General features: G+C 39.9%; 1 protein-coding gene across 3 annotated transcripts in view; it reads right to left on the bottom strand.

The window, feature by feature from the left end:
- The window catches only part of RELL1 (RELT like 1), a 76,034-nt gene that overhangs the window by 24,607 nt on the left and 30,081 nt on the right, over window positions 1-21,346 (bottom strand). For all 3 annotated transcript variants that reach the window (XM_054204361.1, XM_054204363.1, XM_054204364.1), the window contains one exon: window positions 20,085-20,184. In XM_054204361.1, the coding sequence (XP_054060336.1) occupies window positions 20,085-20,184 (100 nt within the window). The remainder of the gene's footprint in view (window positions 1-20,084; window positions 20,185-21,346) is intronic.

Genomic DNA, 21,346 nt, shown 5'->3' with positions numbered 1-21,346 from the left:
TATTCCAGCCTCCCACTAGACCAGGTTGCTCAAAGCGCCGTCCGGCCTGGTCTTGAATACTTCAGGGATGGGGTATCCACAGCTGCTCAGGGCAACCTGTGCCAGTGCATCACCACCCCCGCAGTAAAGAATTTCTTCCTAACCTAAATCTCCCCTCTTTCAGTTTAAAACTGTTACCCCTCGTCCTATCACTTCATTCCCTGATAAAGAGTCCCTCCCCATCTTTCCTCTAGGCCCTTTATTCGTTACTGGAAGGGGCTGTAACATCTCTCCAGGGCCTTCTCCAGGCTGAACAAGCCCAGCCCTGTCAGCCTGTCCTCACAGGAGACTCGCAAGTGTTTGGAAACTTAATTATGACACTGCATTAGCTGTCAGCACATGGGGACATTGCTCACAGGGACCCTGTTACTTCTTCCCAGCCACAAGGCTTTAAATTCATGCTTTATTCCTTAATTCTTCGCAGCTAAACTCCAGCTTAGATTGACACTCTGGTAAACTAACTCTGGTGCTTAGATCTTGGCCCACTATATTCCAGCATCTGCAACTGGCTTTTCTACTGACGTGGCATGAAATTACATCATATTCTTGTATCAAGCCAGAGGCAATTATAGCTTCCCTGTAGTTCCAAATATATTACTCTAAATTATTCTAATCTAAATTATTTACTTGCTTTTACTCAATTTAAATATCCAAGCAAAAAACACCATTCATTTAAGAAACAATATTGCAATAATTATAAAGGCAGACATACTCTTGAATGATTTTTTCATCTAGTACCAACAATGCGTGCAGAAATATCCTTATCAGCCACTGACTAGAGCTATCTGCAGCTAGGTTCAGTATACCAGACTGCCACCTTCCCATTTGGGACAATCAGCCCAGCTGATGTGTCCCCCTAATCTTCTTTTCTGGTAAAGAAAATATGCAGAAAATTATGTCCTTAAAAATAGTGTATCGGTACCATTTTGTGCACTTGGAAAAGATAAAGCACTCTTGAAACTGCAGCTCTGGAGGTAACCAAAGTTTTAACCCTTTTCGTCTGTGCTTGACAGTCAGCTCTATGGTACCAACTGTAAGCACTATTTTTTATAACATTCTTCTTTTCAGAGATACATGTAGGAAAAGATCAGGATGATTTGGTATCTGAGATAAACTTGTTGACAAGCAAAAAGTAAAAAAGCTGTCTCTTATCCTTTGGGGCACAAGGAAAAAAGGCCTTTCCAGAGAATAAGCATTTTCTGAGTCTAGTGACAGAGCACTATTGATTGTTTAAATACTTATTTACATCTCCATTTTTAGCATCTATTAGTACCATGATTTTACAATTCCTTTTAAAGTTGAGTCCTGATAGAAGCAAATTCTGAAATACTTTAGTTGATTTGTCTGCTATTTGCTCATCAGCAGTGTCCAAATACAAAAGGCACTACGTCAGTCCTGAGAACAGATGATGTAAGCCATCAGAAACAGTTATGACATAGATAATAAAAATACAATGTTTAAGCCGAATAAAACCAAACAAAAGCTACAGAATAGAGTACATAATGAGAATAAGTATGGATTGCTGATTTTTTTTTTTTTTTGCAAGTTTAACTTGTGTATCAAATCAAATGCTCGGCCTGAAGGAGTTCAGGAATTAAATGAATGTAATGTTTGTAATTGTAAATGCCTCCTTCGGTCAAGTAGATAACCAAGAACATGAAATCTCAGATTTCTTCTTATTTGAAGAATTGGTGGGAGACTTGTGTATTTATTAACGAAGAAAACTAAGAAGGAATGAGCAGAACTGTCCCTTTCAACAGAGGAGGAAGTCAAGCAGGAGGAGACAGGGTTCTTTGCACTTGACAGAAGCAAGTCTTTCTTCCTCTCAGGTTTCCTACAGAAAGTACCGCTGCTCACCTGAGTTGCCTCTGCTCTGTCTCTGACATTTCGGTTTATTCTTTTTTTGAGAGTGAGGTTCTGTGTTAACTGCACTTAGTGTCATAAAGAAAATAGACTCAAGGAAGAGGGGGAATCTTCCTTTTCTCTTAGGTTAAGTGTAGCACTGCCATTCCCAACCTACAGGTAACTGCAAAATTCAGCAGGATTTCTGAACGAAATCTGACTCCGTGAAACAAGCTCTCCAGAGCTTGTTTATGGCACCCTTTATCTCAGGTTGTCCCTCTAACTTCAGAAAGATTGTAACTTTTTTTTTTTTTAATATTAGATAACCAATCTGGGTTTACAACACAGCCCACAGGTAGTGAATCGGCACAATTTCTGAGGCAGTAACTTCCTGCCCTTCTTCACCTGCTGGAGCAAACACCCCTGGGCACAGGGGAATTCTTAAACCAGCTTTGCCACTAGAAGGTCTGTGAAACCACCTGCCAGCTTTTATGGAGAATAAACCTCATTCAGAACACTAGAAACAGTGAAGTTTCCTTAACAGACTCAAAAACTAAGTTGCAATAAGGTTTAATTGACCCAATCTGTGTCAGTTGTTTCCTCAAGATTTCTAAAATGTATCTCCAGTTTGTTCCTATGACTAGAGAATGCAGTGAGTTAGAAAACTTTTAAGTAGTTTTTCTAATGCAAAGCAGTTGAGGAAGTTTCTTCTTTAAGTTGCCTTTGGCTTTAACCACTACTAATTCTCGACACTTCATCTCAAAACCACATTTAATTATGTTATTTTGTACTTAATTTGTGCATGCATTTTGAAGAGTTTAGGTTTTGACTCTTTTTCTGTGTGCTATTATATATTTCTGCATTTCCCTTGGAAGTCCTCACTACTCTTACTGGAAATCTTTTCTTAACCTTTATAACTAAGAGGCAAGTAGATTTTGCTTGGTATTTTTCTGTTATTTTAATTTCAGTCACACATTAACTTCATAGGATGTCCCATTAGTTAATTTATCTAATTTTTCCTTTGTTGTTTCACTGTTGATTTTATTGGAAGACTTTTTCAGTATTTAATTTTTTATTGGCAGGAATATCAGAACAGGCCAGACAACTAGCCATCCTCATTTGTAAAAGTTACGGAAAGAAAAAACATTGGCAGCAGTAAATAGAAGACAGAGAACCCATCACTTTCACATCTTAAGCAGCATGGTCTTAAGCTTCAAAATAAATGAAGTGTCTAATTTTGACACAAGAAGCTTTAATTCTGAAAACTGCTGTGCCTGCCATTACGTTTTCTGAGACGCCAGATCCTGGTGATGCTCAGTAAGTGTTCCCTGAGAATGCCTGGAAGATAGAGGTCTCCTCAGGGGACTGAAGGAGAGGAATGTTGATGTTCTGGATTCTGGTTGGGTTTAGGCATGATTGGTATTAGCTGGGTCCTAAGCGTCAAAAGAGATGTGCCTTCAAGGCCTGAGAAACTTTAAAGGCTGTGCTATGGCTCCTAGGAAGCTCAGGTGCCTCCTAAGTTAATCAACAGCTTTCAGTTTCGTTGGAATATAAGGAGTTGCATGTTATTAGATCAGCTTCTTGGAACGTAGGGAAAAAGAGAGGATCTTGAGCAAGTACCAAAGCAGCTTGACAAGAGGACTACAGGGAAACAGCAAAGTCCATCCTACGCTGAAAGGAGTTGTGAAAGAAGACTAGTGGTTTTGAATGTTGTGGAGAACAGTATTATGAATGTACAGTGTATAGGGTGGCTTGCTTGGAGCGTGGTAGAGGCAGAAACTGAAGTAGCACAAAGTAAACTAAGTTCCTACAGATGGCAGCTTTTTCCTGGGTTTTATGCTGGCACGGTTGTTAAGGAATTTTTCACACAATAATTAGTAAGTAAAAATCAGTGTGTAAATACTATATTAAGATTTTATATTATAATGCTTATTTTAGGTAAATTAAAAGTGAAGCAAAGGTCTACAGTAATGAAACCAAAATCCACTGATGCCCATTCCCCATTCATAAGTTATTATGAATTAATCTGATGGAGTTTGAACTTGTCACAGCTGGGCAAGTACTCATTGGGGAATTCAACAATAGTACTGGTGGGTGGACAACTAAGAAAGCCCAGTAGCATCATGTGAAGTCACAAAGTATGAAAGAATTGGCTTCATTAATGGCCTTGTTACAAATAGCGCTTTCCCAACTCTGCACGCCCAAAGCTATATATGTACATACAGATGTTTCCCAGTTCCCAGCGCTGGTAAGAAGATCAGTACAAATTAAAAAGCCTGGATATTCTAATTTATCAAATTCTATTTATTTGTTTTATCTAGCCAGTTTGAAGATACTTGTTATCTGCATCTTCTCTATCCCTGTTCCTATTAGGAAAACAGAATAACGGAAAGCTGGACTTCTTTCAATTTAAATGACTTTTAATGTTCAAAACTTCAGATAAGATTTGAAGTAAGTCTCCCTAGCTTCTGGGATTTGATCATAAATAACAAACTGCCTGTTCTGTAATATGATAGTACTACATTTATTCAAAAAGTAGAGTAACAAAGTATTTTGTAAAGTATAAATATTAATCGTTTCCATATAATAGATAATTCAGGAATGACTTTGCCTAAATGTGACAAAGAGATTTGCTTTTCAGTAGAAATGGGCTGTTTGGCTCTCCCCATTTTCTGGCTTTTTTATAGACCAATCCTTCTAAAGCAGTCCTCTGCCTCCAGAGCCGTATGAGAGACAGCAGTTAAATCCCTATAAGTGATTAGTACTGGCAAATTGCTACCATGGACTCTTCAAAAAGTAATGTGTTTGCTCCCTTATGATTTCATGAAAGTTTGGGGTTTTTTTCTGTTTTTGTAAAATGTATAAAGAGCCAATGTAAAACCAAGTGCATTTTCATTATTTTTTTTCCCACACTGGTCTGACATGAGAGTAAAAAACGTAGCCAAATAGCAGTAATTTGTGCAATTATGCCACATGTGGGTTTATTGTGGAACACACAAAAAAAAAAAACCTGATGAAGATTGTATTAATAACAAAAACTAAGTTATGGAATACAATGCCAGTAAACTAGTAAGGAGATGCAGCATAAACATATCTGTTTGGCATTCACATCTCAAGATTTATGATCCTGGCCTGTCAGCAATATTTACCCGTAGCTGTATGCTGCCTAGCCACTTCAGAGGATTTCTCAATCCTCAACTCAGAAGCTGCTTTCTCAGTTCTTAATCACTCATAAGTAATATTTTCCAGAAAATTTAGGATCTAGTTCTAGGAATTATGAACTTAATTTCCTGGAAGAAAAAAGGATGTAGACCTCCAAGAGACCTCTAGCAATGGGCTGAAGTGCTTCAGTTATTAGCTTAGAGGCTCAGTTACTCAGGAAAAGTCCTGTTTTAATTTCAGCATGCAAGTAGAATAGCACATCCTTCAAAATAATACCGTGACTGGAACGATTAAAGAAAAATATAAGTCACACTACTGTGGTAACAGTTCCTCATACATTTTCATAGGATAAAAATCTGGGAAGTGATGTATTAGCCTTACAGGGTTAAGCTTCTCATGGCGGTCGATCCAACTATTAGCTACCACATTTAATATCCTTAAGCATGAATACATAATGCGGGTAAAAGCCCAGACCCAAGTGAGTAACTACTAAATTACAATTTAAATCTGAGTATGTAAAGGATGGCCGTTATTTCCTCCAAGATTTCAGAAGCACACTCTGCTTTATGTAAATATGACTCGCCCGGTTTGCATGCAAGGAGTTCAGTTTAAAACTCAGTCAAGAACAGATCTGTGGAGATAAACTTCAAATCTTGTTAGACCTGTTTATTTCCACCACTTTTTATACGAAACTCTTCAGATAAGAAGCCACACACAGACTGAAAAGCTGTAGGGAGAGGGAAAAGATTTGATTTGAATTCCAGTCCATTGTATTCACAACAGCATTTCTGTTTATATGTATAATCCCTGGTAGGTCACCAATCATTTAGAGCCAGAGAACACTTAAAAGCAGTTGTACACAAAAACAGTTAGAAAGATGTAAAAGCTGGAATACAGTAAGATATACAGTGGACGTGCTTGTGTGGATGCTTATTAAATGTAACATGCTAGGTGTTATTTTGGTTCTTTTCTGGCAGAAAACATTTGGGATTTCCTAAAATAATATGAGTATTGGGAATTTCTGCATGGGAATTTCCATGTCGTGCCTTCTGGAAGCCCAGCTGTGCAGTAATCTTCAGACCAAGGCAGCATCTTGCAGTAACTCTTTTTCTCTGGAAGAGGCAGAATAGTTTATTGACAAGGACTGCAATGAGAAGGGCTGCTGAAATCCTGGCTGATTTCTGATGCCCAAAGTTTTCACTGCACTGACAAGACCTTGTTGGATCAACTGCCTGGGAATGTGGATCTGAAGCACAGTTGATTCAGGAGTTATTCGGTTTTGAAGATTGAGAGGAATCAAGGGATGGGTAGGGGTAGGGAGAGGCAGGTGGCTGAGAGTCTAGGGAAAGCTGCTCAATGGAAGGAACAGATTCCTAGAGCTGGTCAGAAAATAATGTCCCCTGACTATGAGGACTTAATGAGCTTTTGACAGATTTTTCTCTTTCACATCAGGACAAAGCTGAGATCTGAAGTGTGATTAAGTCAGAACATTATTTGGTTTAACAGCTCATGAACAGTCACTGTTTCTGACAGCTTTATAAAGGTAAAACATGCAATTCTGAGAAGTCCCATTTTTTTCAAAAAAAAATGTATTATCTATAGACTAATCTTCTATTTTCTTTGCTTTCCATTAATTAGAATTTTCAGTGAGGATAGAAAAAAAAGTGTAATCAGAAAACAACTAGTGCCAAAGGCCGGCAGGAATGCTGAGAGTCACTCTGGGGGAAAAGAGGGCTCACAAACAAAACGGACTCTGGTGCTGTTTTCTGAAGAGGATCTTGTGGCGTTAGGAAAGATCTGGTGCCTTTCGCTGAATGTCACAAACCTGGGCCTGCCCTGGTTCAATTAAGACCCTTGTAGAGCTCACCTATCTTTAGTGTCATACTTTCAAAAACTGTGGTGGTGAACTTCGATACAGATTCCGCTTAAACAATCATTTTGTTACCAGAAGGCAGCGTGCTTTTTTTTTTTTTGAAGAAACAAGTATGTCGTGTTCTCGAACGGCAGTAGATAAAGGAGCTGCTCATCTTCTGTGCTTTGTGCGGAGCACAGGGTCTTGTTAATTGTCCCGGTTACTTTGCTGTCTCACCTACCCTTGCCACAGGATTCGAGATAAGTAACTTTTACGGATTTTAATAGGTGTGTGGTAATTAAATTAATATGAAAAACAACTTGCAGTTGAATTTATTTTTTTTTGGTTAGGACATGCCCATCCATATCAAGTCTTAGCAAGTTCGTTCCTTTTGGCGAGGGTGATGGGGGCGGGGAGGGCAGGGCTGAGCAGTATATTCATTAAAATGTATGATTTCAGATATTCCCAAACTGTTTGTTAAATGCAGTCAAACTTGTTGAAGTATGATGACAGAGAAAACATACTACAAAAGGTGGGATCAGGTTCAAACATTTGCAGAGGGAGGAGTCACTTTTAAATCAGAAAGCCCGGTGCGTTAGCCTTCCTTCTGGATGTGGACAAGTTGTTTGATTTCCTTCTGGATCTGAAATGACTTAAATCCATAGATCCTGCTTTGTTAATCAGAGCCTTAATCAAAAGCTTGTGGAAGCTGAGGTTGGCTTTTTTCTTTTTTCTCAATTGTGGAGGCCGTTCTGCTTCGCACAACCAGCTAAATCTTCAGAGCAGCAGAAGCTACACAGCAGTATCTTGTGTCCTAGTGACAAGGATATAGAGTGATTGTCTTTCTTTCCTGCTACCTCAATGATTATTTAAAGTTTTTTTTATACTTAAAACAGTGTCTAAGTCTCAAAACATTGCATAGTTTGATGATTTAACACACTGACAGAATATGTAGTTTGAGCATTCTGGGAAGAAATTCTTTACTGTCAGGGTGGTGAGGCACCAGAACAGGTTGCCCAGAGAAGCTGTGGATGCCCCATCCCTGGAGGTGTTCAAGGCCAGGCTGGATGGGGCTTTGAGCAGCCTGGTCTAGTGGGAGGTGTCCCTGCCCATGGCAGGGGGGTTGGAACTAGATGATCTTTAAGGTCCCTTCTAACCCAAACCATTCGGTGATTCTGTGTAATGTAGCAAATGCTGGACTACCGGGAAAGAAGAAAAGAAACTCGTACATAGCTTATCATTCATTTTTCCTTACTAACAGTTTTGAGGAAAAATTACTTTTAAAAAGTAATTTTACTTAAATTATTACTTAATAATTTATTACTTAAAATATTACTTAAAAAAACTTAACTTTCCGTTAAGTCAAATGTTTCTACTAAAGTGGTTTTGCTTTTTTATTTTCAGGAAAACCCAAGCTTTGGTATAACACAAATCAGTTTCTTCCTGACAGAATATTTTCTAATGGATATTAGAAATGACGGGAACGAAAACGTACAAGCAAAATTGCTTTATAACCAGCCTAGACTTGTGAAGCATTATCTCAGAATACTCCAAATAGTATTAATACATTAAGATGAGGACAGACTTATAAAGGATATTTTTTTGTATGAGTCACTATGTAAACCAAACACTAATCTGCAATAATAATATCCTTAACTGTCATTATTGCAGGAACAATACTTAACCCAGCCTTCCTCAGGAAAGCCATTGCCTAGAGTTATATCAGTGCCTAGATAGATATAATAGATCTCTCTATAATATCTGTATGATATATGATATATTTCTCTCTATGTATAATGTATAATATATTATAGAGGAATATTACCACCTTGAATTACATTAGGTAAAAATCCTAGATTCTTATATCACTTCGCAGGGAACATATAAGTAGTATATGGTACTAGAGATTTTTTTCTAAGGATTCATTTGACCTTTATTCAGCCTCCTAAAGTAAACACCCAAATTATTCCATAGAATCCCTGGAGAGTATTAAGTCAACAAAAGGCCTTTGTATCTCTCAATATTTGCTTCTGGTGATAGCACACTACAAATAGAAGCCATAATCAGGATTTCCACCTGATGTTTATAAAACGTAATCTTGTCTCGGCTACTGAGGTCCTATGGTAAAGGTAAAGAGGTCCTGCTGAATATTTTCACATTCCTTCAGTTCAAAATATTTTGACTGAAAAAAAGCAAAGGCATTTTTTGCCAATGGTGTTGGTCCTTGCACCACAGTAACAACAAAGTGCGAGCCAAACCAAAACAGTGCTGCTGGGTAAGGTCAGCTCCTTCTCTGAATTCTCCACTGCAAGGAACTCTGACAAGAGGAAATTTTTTTCCCCTTTAAAATATGAAATACCCTTTTTCAAAAGAAAAAACAACCTCCAACAGTGGGGTAAGTTCTGTCGAGAGAAAATACCATCAGGTAGTAACAGCCTGTAACTACTTAGTGGTAGTACTTTATGGTGCTTCCCTCCCGGCTCTTCCTCCTGCCTTTTCACCAGACTGCTCGCCGTGGGTGGCAGGAGGGCTTGGATGCAGGGGGAGGACCGGCCCCTTGGGCAGCTCAGAGTAACTGGAGCATCAGCGGGTAGGAGATGCTAGTGAAGTTGGTGTTTGCTATAGATTCAGATTTGTGGTTAAAAGCAACACAGCTTTTTACTCTGCCTTTCATGCAATTTATAGTTGAAAAGCAGCTGAAATGGAGCAGAAGAGTAAGCAAGAGTTCGAATTACGCTTTGCTGTTAGGAGACAAATCATACAGATAAATTTTGCTGTTTCTTGTGGGGCCACTGATAGTATCAAAGCTAGAAGAAAAATAGAGATGTGATCAGAGTAACAGGAAGGGGAGCGAGAGCTGATTAATCGGCACACTGTCAGTGGTCATCATTGCTAAAGCTGGTGTGGAAACAACATTACAGCGTTTGAGGGAACCCATGAGAATGGATGAAAACAAAACTTGGGAGCGATTGAGTGAAATCAGGTGTTTTCTGAAGCAGGACATTCCGCTTCAGCAATGGAGGGGAGATGCCGACTGCACGTTTGTCTCTTTGCAAAATCACAAACAGGTTCAGGCTGTGACTTTTGAAGGAGCCCGACAAAGCTCTGACTCTTGCAGAGGACATCGCACTGCTGCACTTCCTAGTCACAAAATCCACAGCTGCTTCCTCAGGCAAGCAGCACATAAATAAGGGTAGGCGTCAAGCTGGGTTCAGCTGGGCATTGCAGAGCAAGGAGCTCTGCACCTTAAAATAGGAACACAGATCTATTTTAGCAGCCGAAAATGTTACCAGCTCCAATATAGCCGTGCCAAGAGCTTGGGGTTTAATCAGCTGAGGAAACGTTGGCGTGTGATCCTGGCCTGTCACGCAGATGGCTGCTTACCAGCCGTTTCAAGTTGGGGGATATTAGTGTTTTCAGGGTGGTGAATATGGTGGGGAAAGGGATGACTTTTGCTCCTTTGTGCATTCTATGGGGTTTTTTCCCCCTGTTGTCCAGATAAGTAAAGCTATTTTGCTGACTGTTTCTGTGTTCAAGGGGCTGCAATACTCCCAGTTGATAATAGGAAATCCACCTGTAGTAAATAATTCTGTGGCGAAGTGCCCTATACACACCTGGGATTTTGTCTCACTTAGTCCTTCTCTCTTTCTTCCAACCCATTTTTCTATTTTCTGACTTTTGTACGTTTATATTAGTCTGTCTGGTCAAATGGGTATACCTGTGAATATCTCAAATAATGATAAGAGAGGGGGTTTTTTGTTTGCTTGTTTGTGCTGTGGTCAATGCATCTTCCTTTCTTTGACAATTAAAATTTCTCCATGTGTTTAACAGCGATGTTGACATTGTATTTGGTGCCTCAGTGAAACCTGCCAGAAACCTCTAAGCCATCACAGCAACACAGAAGGATCCTAAATAGGTCATAAGTCTTATAGTAAATGTGAAATGGAAATCATGGCTCACGTCAGCTAAAAATAAGTCATTTCATTAGAACTTAGCTGGTAAACTTTAGGTCCTAGAGGTGCAGGCAACAAAAGGCAAAATTTAATCTCTAACAAGTCATTTCTGAGTCAGGGAGGAAAAAAGCCATTTGATGTTTGAAAGCTTCTTTTATCCACCACCACCCTGCAAACTTAGTTAATTGTCATTGTAATTCTCACAGCACCTCAAATACACGTGCTTTGCTCTCTTCAATATTGGCATCAGGTTCACATCAGAATAAACTTCTAAGCCAAGAGAATCAGAGGTGCTGCATCAAATTAGCTCATCTAGAGCCTCAATTAAAATTTTACTGTAATGAGTAGACAACAAAATGAAGATATTTCAGGTATCTTCAGAAGCGTGGTGGCTGTCACCTAAAGTAAAACTGAATTTTGTCTTGGATGTAAATTGTTGCCTTACCTAGAAAAGGGACCAATCAAGAAAAATCTCCACCTTTATGTCAGAAACATATAATCCAAAAAATGTTACACTGCTCCTTTTTTTCAGTACACAAAAGCATTAATGGGAGAAGTGGGACGGCTGATACTCTTCACATTATTCTATTATTTTTTATATAAGATATCTTTTGCTTTTGAGAATGGAGAGAGCCATTTTTTTTTCTGTGGCATAGGAAGTAAATCTGAGTAACTGCATTGGGATTGAATTTTTTTACTTGACAGTGGTTGCTAGCCTATTCTCTATGGCTCTAAGATTAAAAAAATTGCCATTTTTTCATGAAATTGATAGTAATTTAAGGAACTTTCTTAAGTCACTCCATGGTAGTCTAGCACTCCCATAACCAAATGCTCAGAATTAGATGAACGTGTTTTGTGAAATAGTGAGGAGGGGGGGCTTTACCTTTTAAAAAAAAAGGGTTTGGTAACTTCTGCAATTTTTCCCAGAGATTGGTTCCCACAGAAAAATGCTGCTTGTCCTATTTATATTTTTTTCAGTGACGCTACTGATATTAAGACCGGTTATAAAAGACTTTTATAATAGCTGCGATGATACAAGTTTCATGAAATGAGAAATACGATAACCTGCAATATTATACTAGAATTTAAAATTGCTCGGAAGTCCTGCGAGTCAAAACTCTAATGTTGGCCTGGAGTAATGTTGATGAAACTTGTATATAGTGATGACCCTTTCAGTTATTACAAGGTGTCAGCTGTGCTGCAAACTTACTGTGCTGCTTTATGCTCCTTCTCCGTCCTGTCCTGCAGCACCTTAGGAGAAAGCACTACACCTTTATCCTCAACAGTGGGTTCCGTGATTATTTTTTACCTCTTCAGTACCGTGTTGTCCTGTCTACAACCTCATGGTGTGTTGTCTTTACTGTTGGCAATGAGGTAGGCCCTTCATAGTACCACTGTACCAAAATGTCGTGGGAAAGGGGAGAAGCAGGGTCAGTCTGCTTTTTAAAATAAAGATTAAAAAAGTGGAAAGGAGTTAGGAAGTAGTAATACTAGTAATTACAAGATGGTTTTGCTAAAACTGTGCCCTGAAGAGTGCACAGGTGTAAATGTCTGCTTCTGGCTGAGTATAACAGAGAAAATTCTCCATGAGAAGCCTCCTGAGACACAACAAACAGAAACAGGTACATCAGAGCTGCTAATATTTACACTCCTGAATGAAAATGAGCAATACGAGGGAGAGATTTACCTCAGAATCAGGATCTGCTTTGAAGTGCTGTATTTCAGACAGTAACTATTTTTTAAATGTATTGACTTTAAGCGATAACAGGCAGCAAAATAAATGAGAGTATGCAGATCTCTAGGGAAGGAAGAAGTGGTTGTCAAGAAAAGCAATGGGTTAGTCATGGTCTAGTTACACCAGCTGCTGCTATCCAGCACATAATTTCGTTACTTTTTGGAGGGGGGAAGCTTTGCTTCTATATGAATAGAGGGAATGAAAACAAGGTTTTCCCTTAAATACGTTTCTATCTACAAGACGATCCACAGCTGAGGCTCATAGGTGTTTAGCCAGACCGAACAGACCATGGGACAAGGTTACTCCTGCTGACAAAATGTTTCTATAAATTCATTAACAACAAAAGGAGGATTAGGGAAAATCTCCCTCCCTTATTGGATGCAGAGGGAAACATAGTCACAAAGGATGAGGAAAAGGCTGAGGTGCTCAATGCCTACTTTGCCTCAGTCTTTAGCAGTGGAACTAGCTGTTCCCTGGGCACCCAGCCTCACGAGCTAGGGGACAGGGAGGGGAAGCTGAACAAGGTCATCGCAATTAAAGAGGAAGTGATCAGTGACCTGCTACACCACTTGGATGTGCACAAGTCTATGGGACCGGATGGGTTACATCCAAGAGAGCTGAAAGAGTTGGCAGACGTGCTCGCCAAGCGACTTTCCATGATCTACTGGAAGTCATGGCTAACTGGGGAGGTCCCAATGGACTGGAGGGTAGCAAATGTAGCACCCATCTACAAAAAAGGCAGAAAGGAGGATCCAGGAAACTATAGACCTGTCAGTCTGACCTCGGTAGCAGGGAAGGTCATGGAGCAGATCATCTTGAGTGCCATTACATGTCATATAACGGACAAGCAGGGGATCAGGCCTAGTCAGCATGGGTTTATGAAAGGCAAGTCCTGCCTGACGAACCTGATGTCCTTCTATGACAAGATGACCTGATTATTGGATAAGGGAAAGGCTGTGGACATTGTCTACCTAGACTTTCGAAAAGCATTTGACACTGTCCCCCATAGAATTCTCATGGAAAAACTGGTGGCTCATGGCCTGGATGAGCATACGATCTGCTGGATCAAGCACTGGCTGGATGGACGGTCCCAAAGAGTGGTGGTCAATGGAGTTAAATCCAGCTGGCGGCCGGTCACAAGTGGTGTCCCTCAGGGCTCGGTGCTGGGACCATTTCTGTTTAACATCTTTATTGATGACCTTGATAATGACATAGAGTGTATCATCAGCAAGTTTGCAGATGACACAAAGCTAGGCGCGAGTGTTGATCTACATGAGGATAGGGAGGCTCTACAGAGAGACTTGGATAGATTGGACCGATGGGCCAATGCTAATGGAATGTGCTTCAACAAGGCCAAGTGCCGGGTCCTGCACTTGGGCCACAACAACCCCATGCATCGCTACAGGCTTGGGGAAATGTGGCTGGAGAGCTGCCTGGCAGAAAAGGACCTGGGGGTTCTAATTGACAAGCGGCTGAACATGAGCCAGCAGTGTGCCCAGGTGGCCAAGAGGGCCAATGGCATCCTGGCTTGTATTAGAAACAGTGTGACCAGCAGAAGGAGGGAGGTGATTGTCCCCCTGTACTCAGCACTGGTGAGGCCACACCTTGAGTATTGTGTCCGGTTTTGGGCACCTCAATATGAGAGAGATATCGAGGTGCTGGAGCAAGTGCAGAGGAGGGCAACGAAGCTGGTGAAGGGCCTGGAGAATAAATCTTATAAGGAGCAATTGAAGGAGCTGGGACAGTTTAGTTTGAGGAAGAGGAGGCTGAGGGGAGACCTCATCGCTCTCTACAACTACTTGAAAGGCCATTGTAGAGAGGTTGGTGCTGGTCTCTTCTCACAGGTAATTAGCAATAGAACAAGAGGGAATGGGTTCGAGCTGTAGCAGGACATTAGGAAAAAATTCTTCACAGAAAGAGTGGTCAGACACTGGAATAGGCTGCCCAGGGAGGTGGTGGAGTCACCATCCCTGGATGTGTTTAAGACTCGTTTAGATGTGGTGTTAAGGGATATGGTGTAAGGGAGAACTTTGTAGAGTGAAGTTGATGGTTGGACTCAATGATCCCAAGGGTCTTTTCCAACCTAAATGATTCTATGATTCTATGAAATGTCTCTTACTGGTATCAGATAATTGTACTGGAGGAGGCAAATATTATGATTCACTTATAGCATTGTTGTGAAGACTTAATTATTGTTTGTGATCTTATGAAGCTGTTCTTGTTATATAAGAAAGAAACTATAGTTTAAATCAAACCTTTTCAGTGCATTCCCATGCCAGGACATGGGGTAGAATCACAAGACATTATACTGCCACTTCTTTTGATCATGTATCATCCCAACCTTGCCATGAAAAACCAGCAGACTATGGCTAACCTATTGCCTACAAAATATGAACAAGCAGGAAGTAGCTTTGAGTCTCAGCATTTGGCAAGTAAACCAAGAATAAAAACGATCATAATTATGCTAATCAGAAAGGCAATCTCCAAACAATTCTTCAAGCAGTGAAGGCATCGAGCCAAATGCCTAGTGAGATATTTGCATTTTCTGAGAAAGCACATGACCCCAGAAAAATGTATTAATACAGGAATGGTTACAGAAGCAAATTGTTCTCAGAGGTGGTGACATTGACATTAATTCCTTTTAACAATTTGGTCACGGAAGGTAGAAAGCAAAACAAACCCCTTAGGCCCATAGTGAAGTTTCAGAGCCTTTACTAAAGCATATTACTATGATAATTTACTCAAGTTTTCTATATATTAACAATAGGCCTTCAGAAAGTAAAATGTAGTTAAATACAGCTTCAACTTAAAGTTTTATGCAAAATGAGATGTGGGAAAGATGGTAGTTTTCCAAATGCAGAGAGCTCCTGTGATCTTTTCTTTTCTTTTCTTTTCTTTTCTTTTCTTTTCTTTTCTTTTCTTTTCTTTTCTTTTCTTTTCTTTTCTTTTCTTTTCTTTTCTTTTCTTTTCTTTTCTTTTCTTTTCTTTGTAATAGAATATCATGGAAACAGAAGTGTTGTAGCATTTTTTATTCACTGACATTTGTTTTCTGTTGCGCAATTCTAATGACAAGCAGAGGAAATTCCTGCCCTCAAATTACAGGAAGACTAGCACTAAATTGTCAAACAATTGCTATCTGGCAGAAACGCGGGGATTTTTGATAAGGCAGGACACTGGGAATGCAGTTCTATCTCAACTTTTATAGGAATAGATTGTCTCTGTAATTATTTCTGCTATGACCGAGAGAGGGCATCCTTGTTCAATAAGAAAAGCTTTTGAAGAACATAGTTAATTTTTTTAACTATTCTGTTACATTTTAACTAAAACTTCTTGAAGTTTAAAAATCCTGCTTTTTAAAAAGCAGACCACAGTTCAATCTCCAAGTTGTTTGAAGCCATTTTAAGACCTGCTATACACACTTCTCAGTATAGCCTTTCATTTAGTGCTCGTATGGTTTCGATAAGATATGCTTTATCGCCTCTATCAAGGGTAAATAATCTGGACTAGTAAGAGTCTACCTCTTTTAAATCAGTTCCTTAATGGCAGGGATTTTTTATTTATTTAGGAAAAGCAAGGTAGGGCATTTAGTGTTACCTCCTTCTTCGAGCAGCTTTCTAGCACAAATGTGAAGCTACTAACTTTCTGTATTTTAGGTACTATTTCCTCCATCAGTGGGACATCAGCTACATCTTTTGCGTGCGAGCTCAGCTTTGCTGGCTGTAAACCAAATATTTCAACTTTGGTGGTGTAAACCGTGGAGTGTAGCTGTATGTTACAAAAGCATACTGTGCCAGTTTTTTTAAAGCAACCGCCTTTCCCCTTTGATATTGCCATCGTGCCTCTCGGCCATGCATTTACAAGCCTGAGCATTCAATGGGAACTGCTGCAGGTTCAGCACTTTTGAGAAAGAGCTTACTTAGAAGTCTAAAGTTGGATTTAGAAGCTTAACATTTTTGGGAAACTTGTCTATAATCCTTACAACTTATTGTTGTTAATGCAAATATCTACCCAGTATATTAATGCTGCGACCACTTCAGATTTTTTTACTTCTACTCTGGATAACTGATACTGGTTAAGGAAAGTTTTCTGTAACTTCGGGCGAGAGAACTGTCAGAATCACTCTCAGCCCCATTTCTGTAACAGACAGCACCGTGTTGTCCAAGTCAAGTTGCAGGCTTAGTAAGTCTACCTAGGTATCCAGAAATTTACCTAACGAGGGACGAAGCTTTAATTATAGTTATAACAGAACTGAAGAACATATATAAAAATTGTGTACCCCGCTCACTTCTTTCATAAAGAAATTGGGCCAAAATAATCTGTGCATATTACTCTTTAATTCTGTGAAACCAAAATGTTAAATACTTAATTTTTGTCACAGCATAATCTGAATCATTTGCATAAGGGGTGAGTTCAAGATCATGTATTCATTAGACAGACCCATTTTATTTTTTAACTTAAACTTGCATTTTGGGGCTTTAAAAGTGAAGCAACATCTAAGAGAAGGGCAGCAATCCAAAATATACTTGAAAAGAACTGGCATTAGCTCTAGCTTTGTCCTGTCTGTTGAACAAACGTAAGCTAATTCGTCCTTGATCCTGGAAACTGGGTGCTGTCTAGAACAAGGCAGAAAAAGCACGTTTTAGTAGTTCGGCTGCCACAGGATCTGAGATCTGCCTGCTTGCCAGGGGTCAGGAGTTTATGCCAAACAGTGGAAATTTGAAAAGACTTTCGGTTGGGAACAAGAAGCTTACAATAAACAATGGAGAAAAAATTTCCAAGAGGAAATGTAAAAGAACCTGACACATCCTTGGGTTATCTGGTAGATGACAGAACTGGAGAACAAATACTAAAATTCAAGCCAGGAATACAACCTCTGCTACATCCTTTGTTCTCTTCCCCTGCTTCCCCCACCCGTTTCATTGGGTTACAAGAAGAGTTCTTTATTTAAGACAGCATCCTCTTGCCAGTGCTATATGTGCTTTTTGAAATGTGCAACATGTGCCACAATTTACCAGTCAATTTGTACTATAGAATCAAAGCTTTCTTCTCTTTTGCTTCCCACCGGTCTTTCAAGCTAGTGATGAAAGTGAAAACTAATAAAATACCTTGAAATTTTCAGACTGCACAAAGTAGTACAGCTAAGACTTTTCTGCACTTTAAATTCTGAGAACCTACAGCTAACTGTAACATGTTAGCAGTAATATCCTATAACCCTTAGTCCTCTTCTTTTTTTCTGTAGGTACCACAAAGATCAATTGCTGTGTCCCAATTGGCTGTAAATGGAGAAATGGTCGTGCACTAAAAGCACACTGAAAATGAGGGAACTGGGTATAAGAGTTTAAACGCAATATTTGCATATATAACAGGAAAATATCACCGGTTGTGATATTCACTTTCTGCTAGCTGTGATGATCTTACTTTTCTTCCTGTCTACAAGTTAAAGCAGTCTACTGCTGTGGTGTTCTAGCTAAAGAAATAACACAGTTAACGCAGAAATGCCATTTAGTTCATACATGGTGTGACAAACCTGTGCAGTTGCAAAAATACTGAGCCCGAGTCACAACATTCATTAGTCATTTAAAGCTTTTGGCTTCACTAAGTATAAGTGCAGAGTACCACTCTCGGAAATTCTAGCATCAATTTGAACTTAGTAATGGTTCCACATGTTTGAAGAAGATTCAAGTAAAATTAGCTACAGTATTTGAAGTTCCCAGAAAGAGTATAAAGTCAGCAAATTAACTTGTTTTATTGGCAGGTTTGTTTTTTTGTTTGTTTGTTTTGTTTTGTTTTTTATTTTGATAACTTCAGTTGGTTTAGGTAACAGCTGGAGAAAGAAAGGAAAAGGACTCCATCCTTTATGACTCAGTTTTATCTGCTTCTGTTTATCTGTGGTCAAACAAGTATACCTTTTCTCCAATAACCCAGTATCTCAGCCTTCTCATGAAATACCATTGGTTTTCTAATTCTTTCTTGGGAATTTGCTTTCTGTAAGAGTCACTAGGAAGAAACTAAGTGTTAAATTATCTGGTATTTTGAAATCATTTGCATTGCACTGTTTGCATGAAAATTAGATTAATCACAGGAGCAACCGCAGGCAGCAGTTGGCTGTTCTTCCTTTTTCAGCCTCTTTTAGTCCCATTAGGTCATGAAATTTTTAGGATTGTGGCATTTTGCAAGTTATGTGATTCAGGCCACTCTGTTTAGAGCAGTCCCAGAAGGTATTAGATGAGGACTTTCAACAGGTTTTCAGTGACACAGCTGAGCCTATGCTATGTGATGGATGCTGATGACCATTTTCCTCCATCTTGAAGAAAATCTGTTTGATTTATAGTCAACCTGAGGCACTCAGGAGAAAGAGTAGGTGCTCCATGGACCTGTTCCTGCCTGCTACAGCTCCTTTAGTTGAGTCAAAGGTGAAACTTTCTCAGGGTGCTTTGCAAAGTCAACAGTGTAGTGGCTATATCATTCGTCACTTACACAGAGAGATGGTGGAGGCCCCATCCCTGGAGACATTCAAGGCCGGGCTCGATGAGGCTCTAAGCAATCTGATCTAATTAAAGATGTCCCAGCTTACTGCAGGGGGGTTGGACTAGATGACCTTTAAAGGTCCCTTCCAACCCAACACATTCTATGATTCTATGATATGAAATGCTGTGTTTTCTTCTGTGGTTACTTCTCTCCTGCCTTTGAGAAGCATGGCAGAAGTTCAGTGACATTTCTTCAAGGGCAGCCCCTTCCTCATTTGCCTCATCCTTTAAACATGGGACAAAAGGGATGCTCAGATTGCTCCCATTGAAACACTGTTGGAAAGTGCCTGGCTAGCTATATCCCTTGCGGGAATTCAGGTTGAGGACTTGGCAACACTGGAAGTTACTCTGCTGCCTCCAGGGTGCGTCCTCCTGCACAGCACCTTCACAGTGACCTCGCATGGCTCAGCAGCCTGAGTACGTCTGCGATACGTGCTCTGCCTGTATGCCATGCCCAAGGATTTCCCCTCTACCTCACCTGTCCTGCAGAGTTGAGCAGGGAAATCCCAATCACTCCTTATAGCTCTCCCTGCAGTTATGCAGCACCTGCTTTGGCTCAGCTTTAGACAGAGGTTGACAAAATGTAGGTAAAAGATCCTGAACAGCGAGTGCCTTATCCCTGAAACTCTAGAGCAATCAGACTGCTCTTTCCCTTTGTACTTTGGGAGGCTGATGCCAGGTACCTTGTTATGCAAAAAAGAGAGTTCAGTGTTCTCTGGACTATACCTCTGCCCCAAAAGCTGGAAGAAATCAAACTGGCTGACGGGGCTTATCACAGCAACTTCAGGGGATTCCAGCCAAAACGCGACTAAGTTATAGGAACTGCTTAGGCAGAGCAACAGCATGGCAACTCAGGCTTCTCTTGAAGACACTATGCTATAAGCTATAATAATTATTTAATCAATGCAGTATTAACTAGTCTTTAATTCTGGCAAGAGGAACACAATCAATCTTCCTGAGTGAAATTCTGTTACCTTTCTTTTTCTCCAATTTTGCAGCTGATGGCAGATCGGTCTCCAGACAGAGAGATGCAGGGGCCTGAGGAGCTGCTGCTGAAGGATCATTGCCAAAGCACTAGAAGAGAGAAGACAGATGATTCCAAAAGCAGCCAAAAAACATATTTTTGTTTGCTTTCCTTACTGTTTGGTTCCACTGACCTTTCATCTCAGAGTTTTTCCAGAAGGGCATCTTAACTCTTATTTTTAATGATCAGTAGTGCAGAAGGATATTCATTAACATCTTTGCAAGTGGTGTGTAGCATTTCTCTTGTTCACGTGCATTCTTGTAACATACTAATGAACTTTGAAAGGTTTCCAAATATCTGTACAAGTCATTATTTCTAAGAAAATTTACCCAATTAGTACTCATTATTCTAATCAGCAATACATGCCATTAATATGTGGTTTAGTGTATAAATTACAACACATAGAAATAATACATTTCAGCTGATAACAACAAGCAGCTCCATCTTGAAAGGGTGTGATATACAGGAAATGTATTCACAAATAAACAAAAAGCATTCTTCAACACGAATTATGTATTCACAATAGTGAATTCCGTGTTATGAATGGGATTTTTAGCCCCCGATAGTGGGAATGGAGCTAGCCAGCTTCTCACAGCACTGATTAGGAATCATCCAGGATCCATCTGGGTAATCTCTGGGAAGGGGCTGTGCTGTGAGGCCAGGCTGCTGCGCACTCACTCAGATTTGGCAGAACACTGTCACTGTGACTTCCATAAAGAACTTCCTATGCTTAACGGGTTGGCAATTAAAAGAGAAACAGAAGTCATATTAAGTCCTGAAGTTTGAGACCAAATACTGAAAAAAACACCCAGTTGTAGGTCAATTCACTGAAATATTCCCCCTTGCATGCTCCTTGTCTCATGCAGAATTCCAGCTTCTTCCGGAGTGTGTGGGACACAGCAACAGGGGAGAAAAGCTGGGAACTGAATTTCTCTGGCTGTTTCCCTCTTTGCCTTCAGGTGAATCCAATTTGTGCATATTTTTATTATGGGAAGGATTGCCTACACTCTTGTTAGGATGTCCAAAACCCAGACACAGCTAAAAACTTTTCCTTTGGTCCTTTGTCCCTTCCACGCTATCACATTACAGCCCATAAGAAAGCCAATAAAAAAGTACGTAAAGATACCACATGTGCATCTAATCCTTTAAGTAGGTGACTTCATGTTGCTTATAAATTAGAATCACAGAATTGTAGGGTTGGAAGGGACCTCT

This window comes from Rissa tridactyla, chromosome 5 (assembly GCF_028500815.1).
Source record: "Rissa tridactyla isolate bRisTri1 chromosome 5, bRisTri1.patW.cur.20221130, whole genome shotgun sequence".
Classification (NCBI taxonomy): domain Eukaryota; kingdom Metazoa; phylum Chordata; class Aves; order Charadriiformes; family Laridae; genus Rissa; species Rissa tridactyla.
This window is presented reverse-complemented; position numbering and strand designations above follow the sequence as displayed.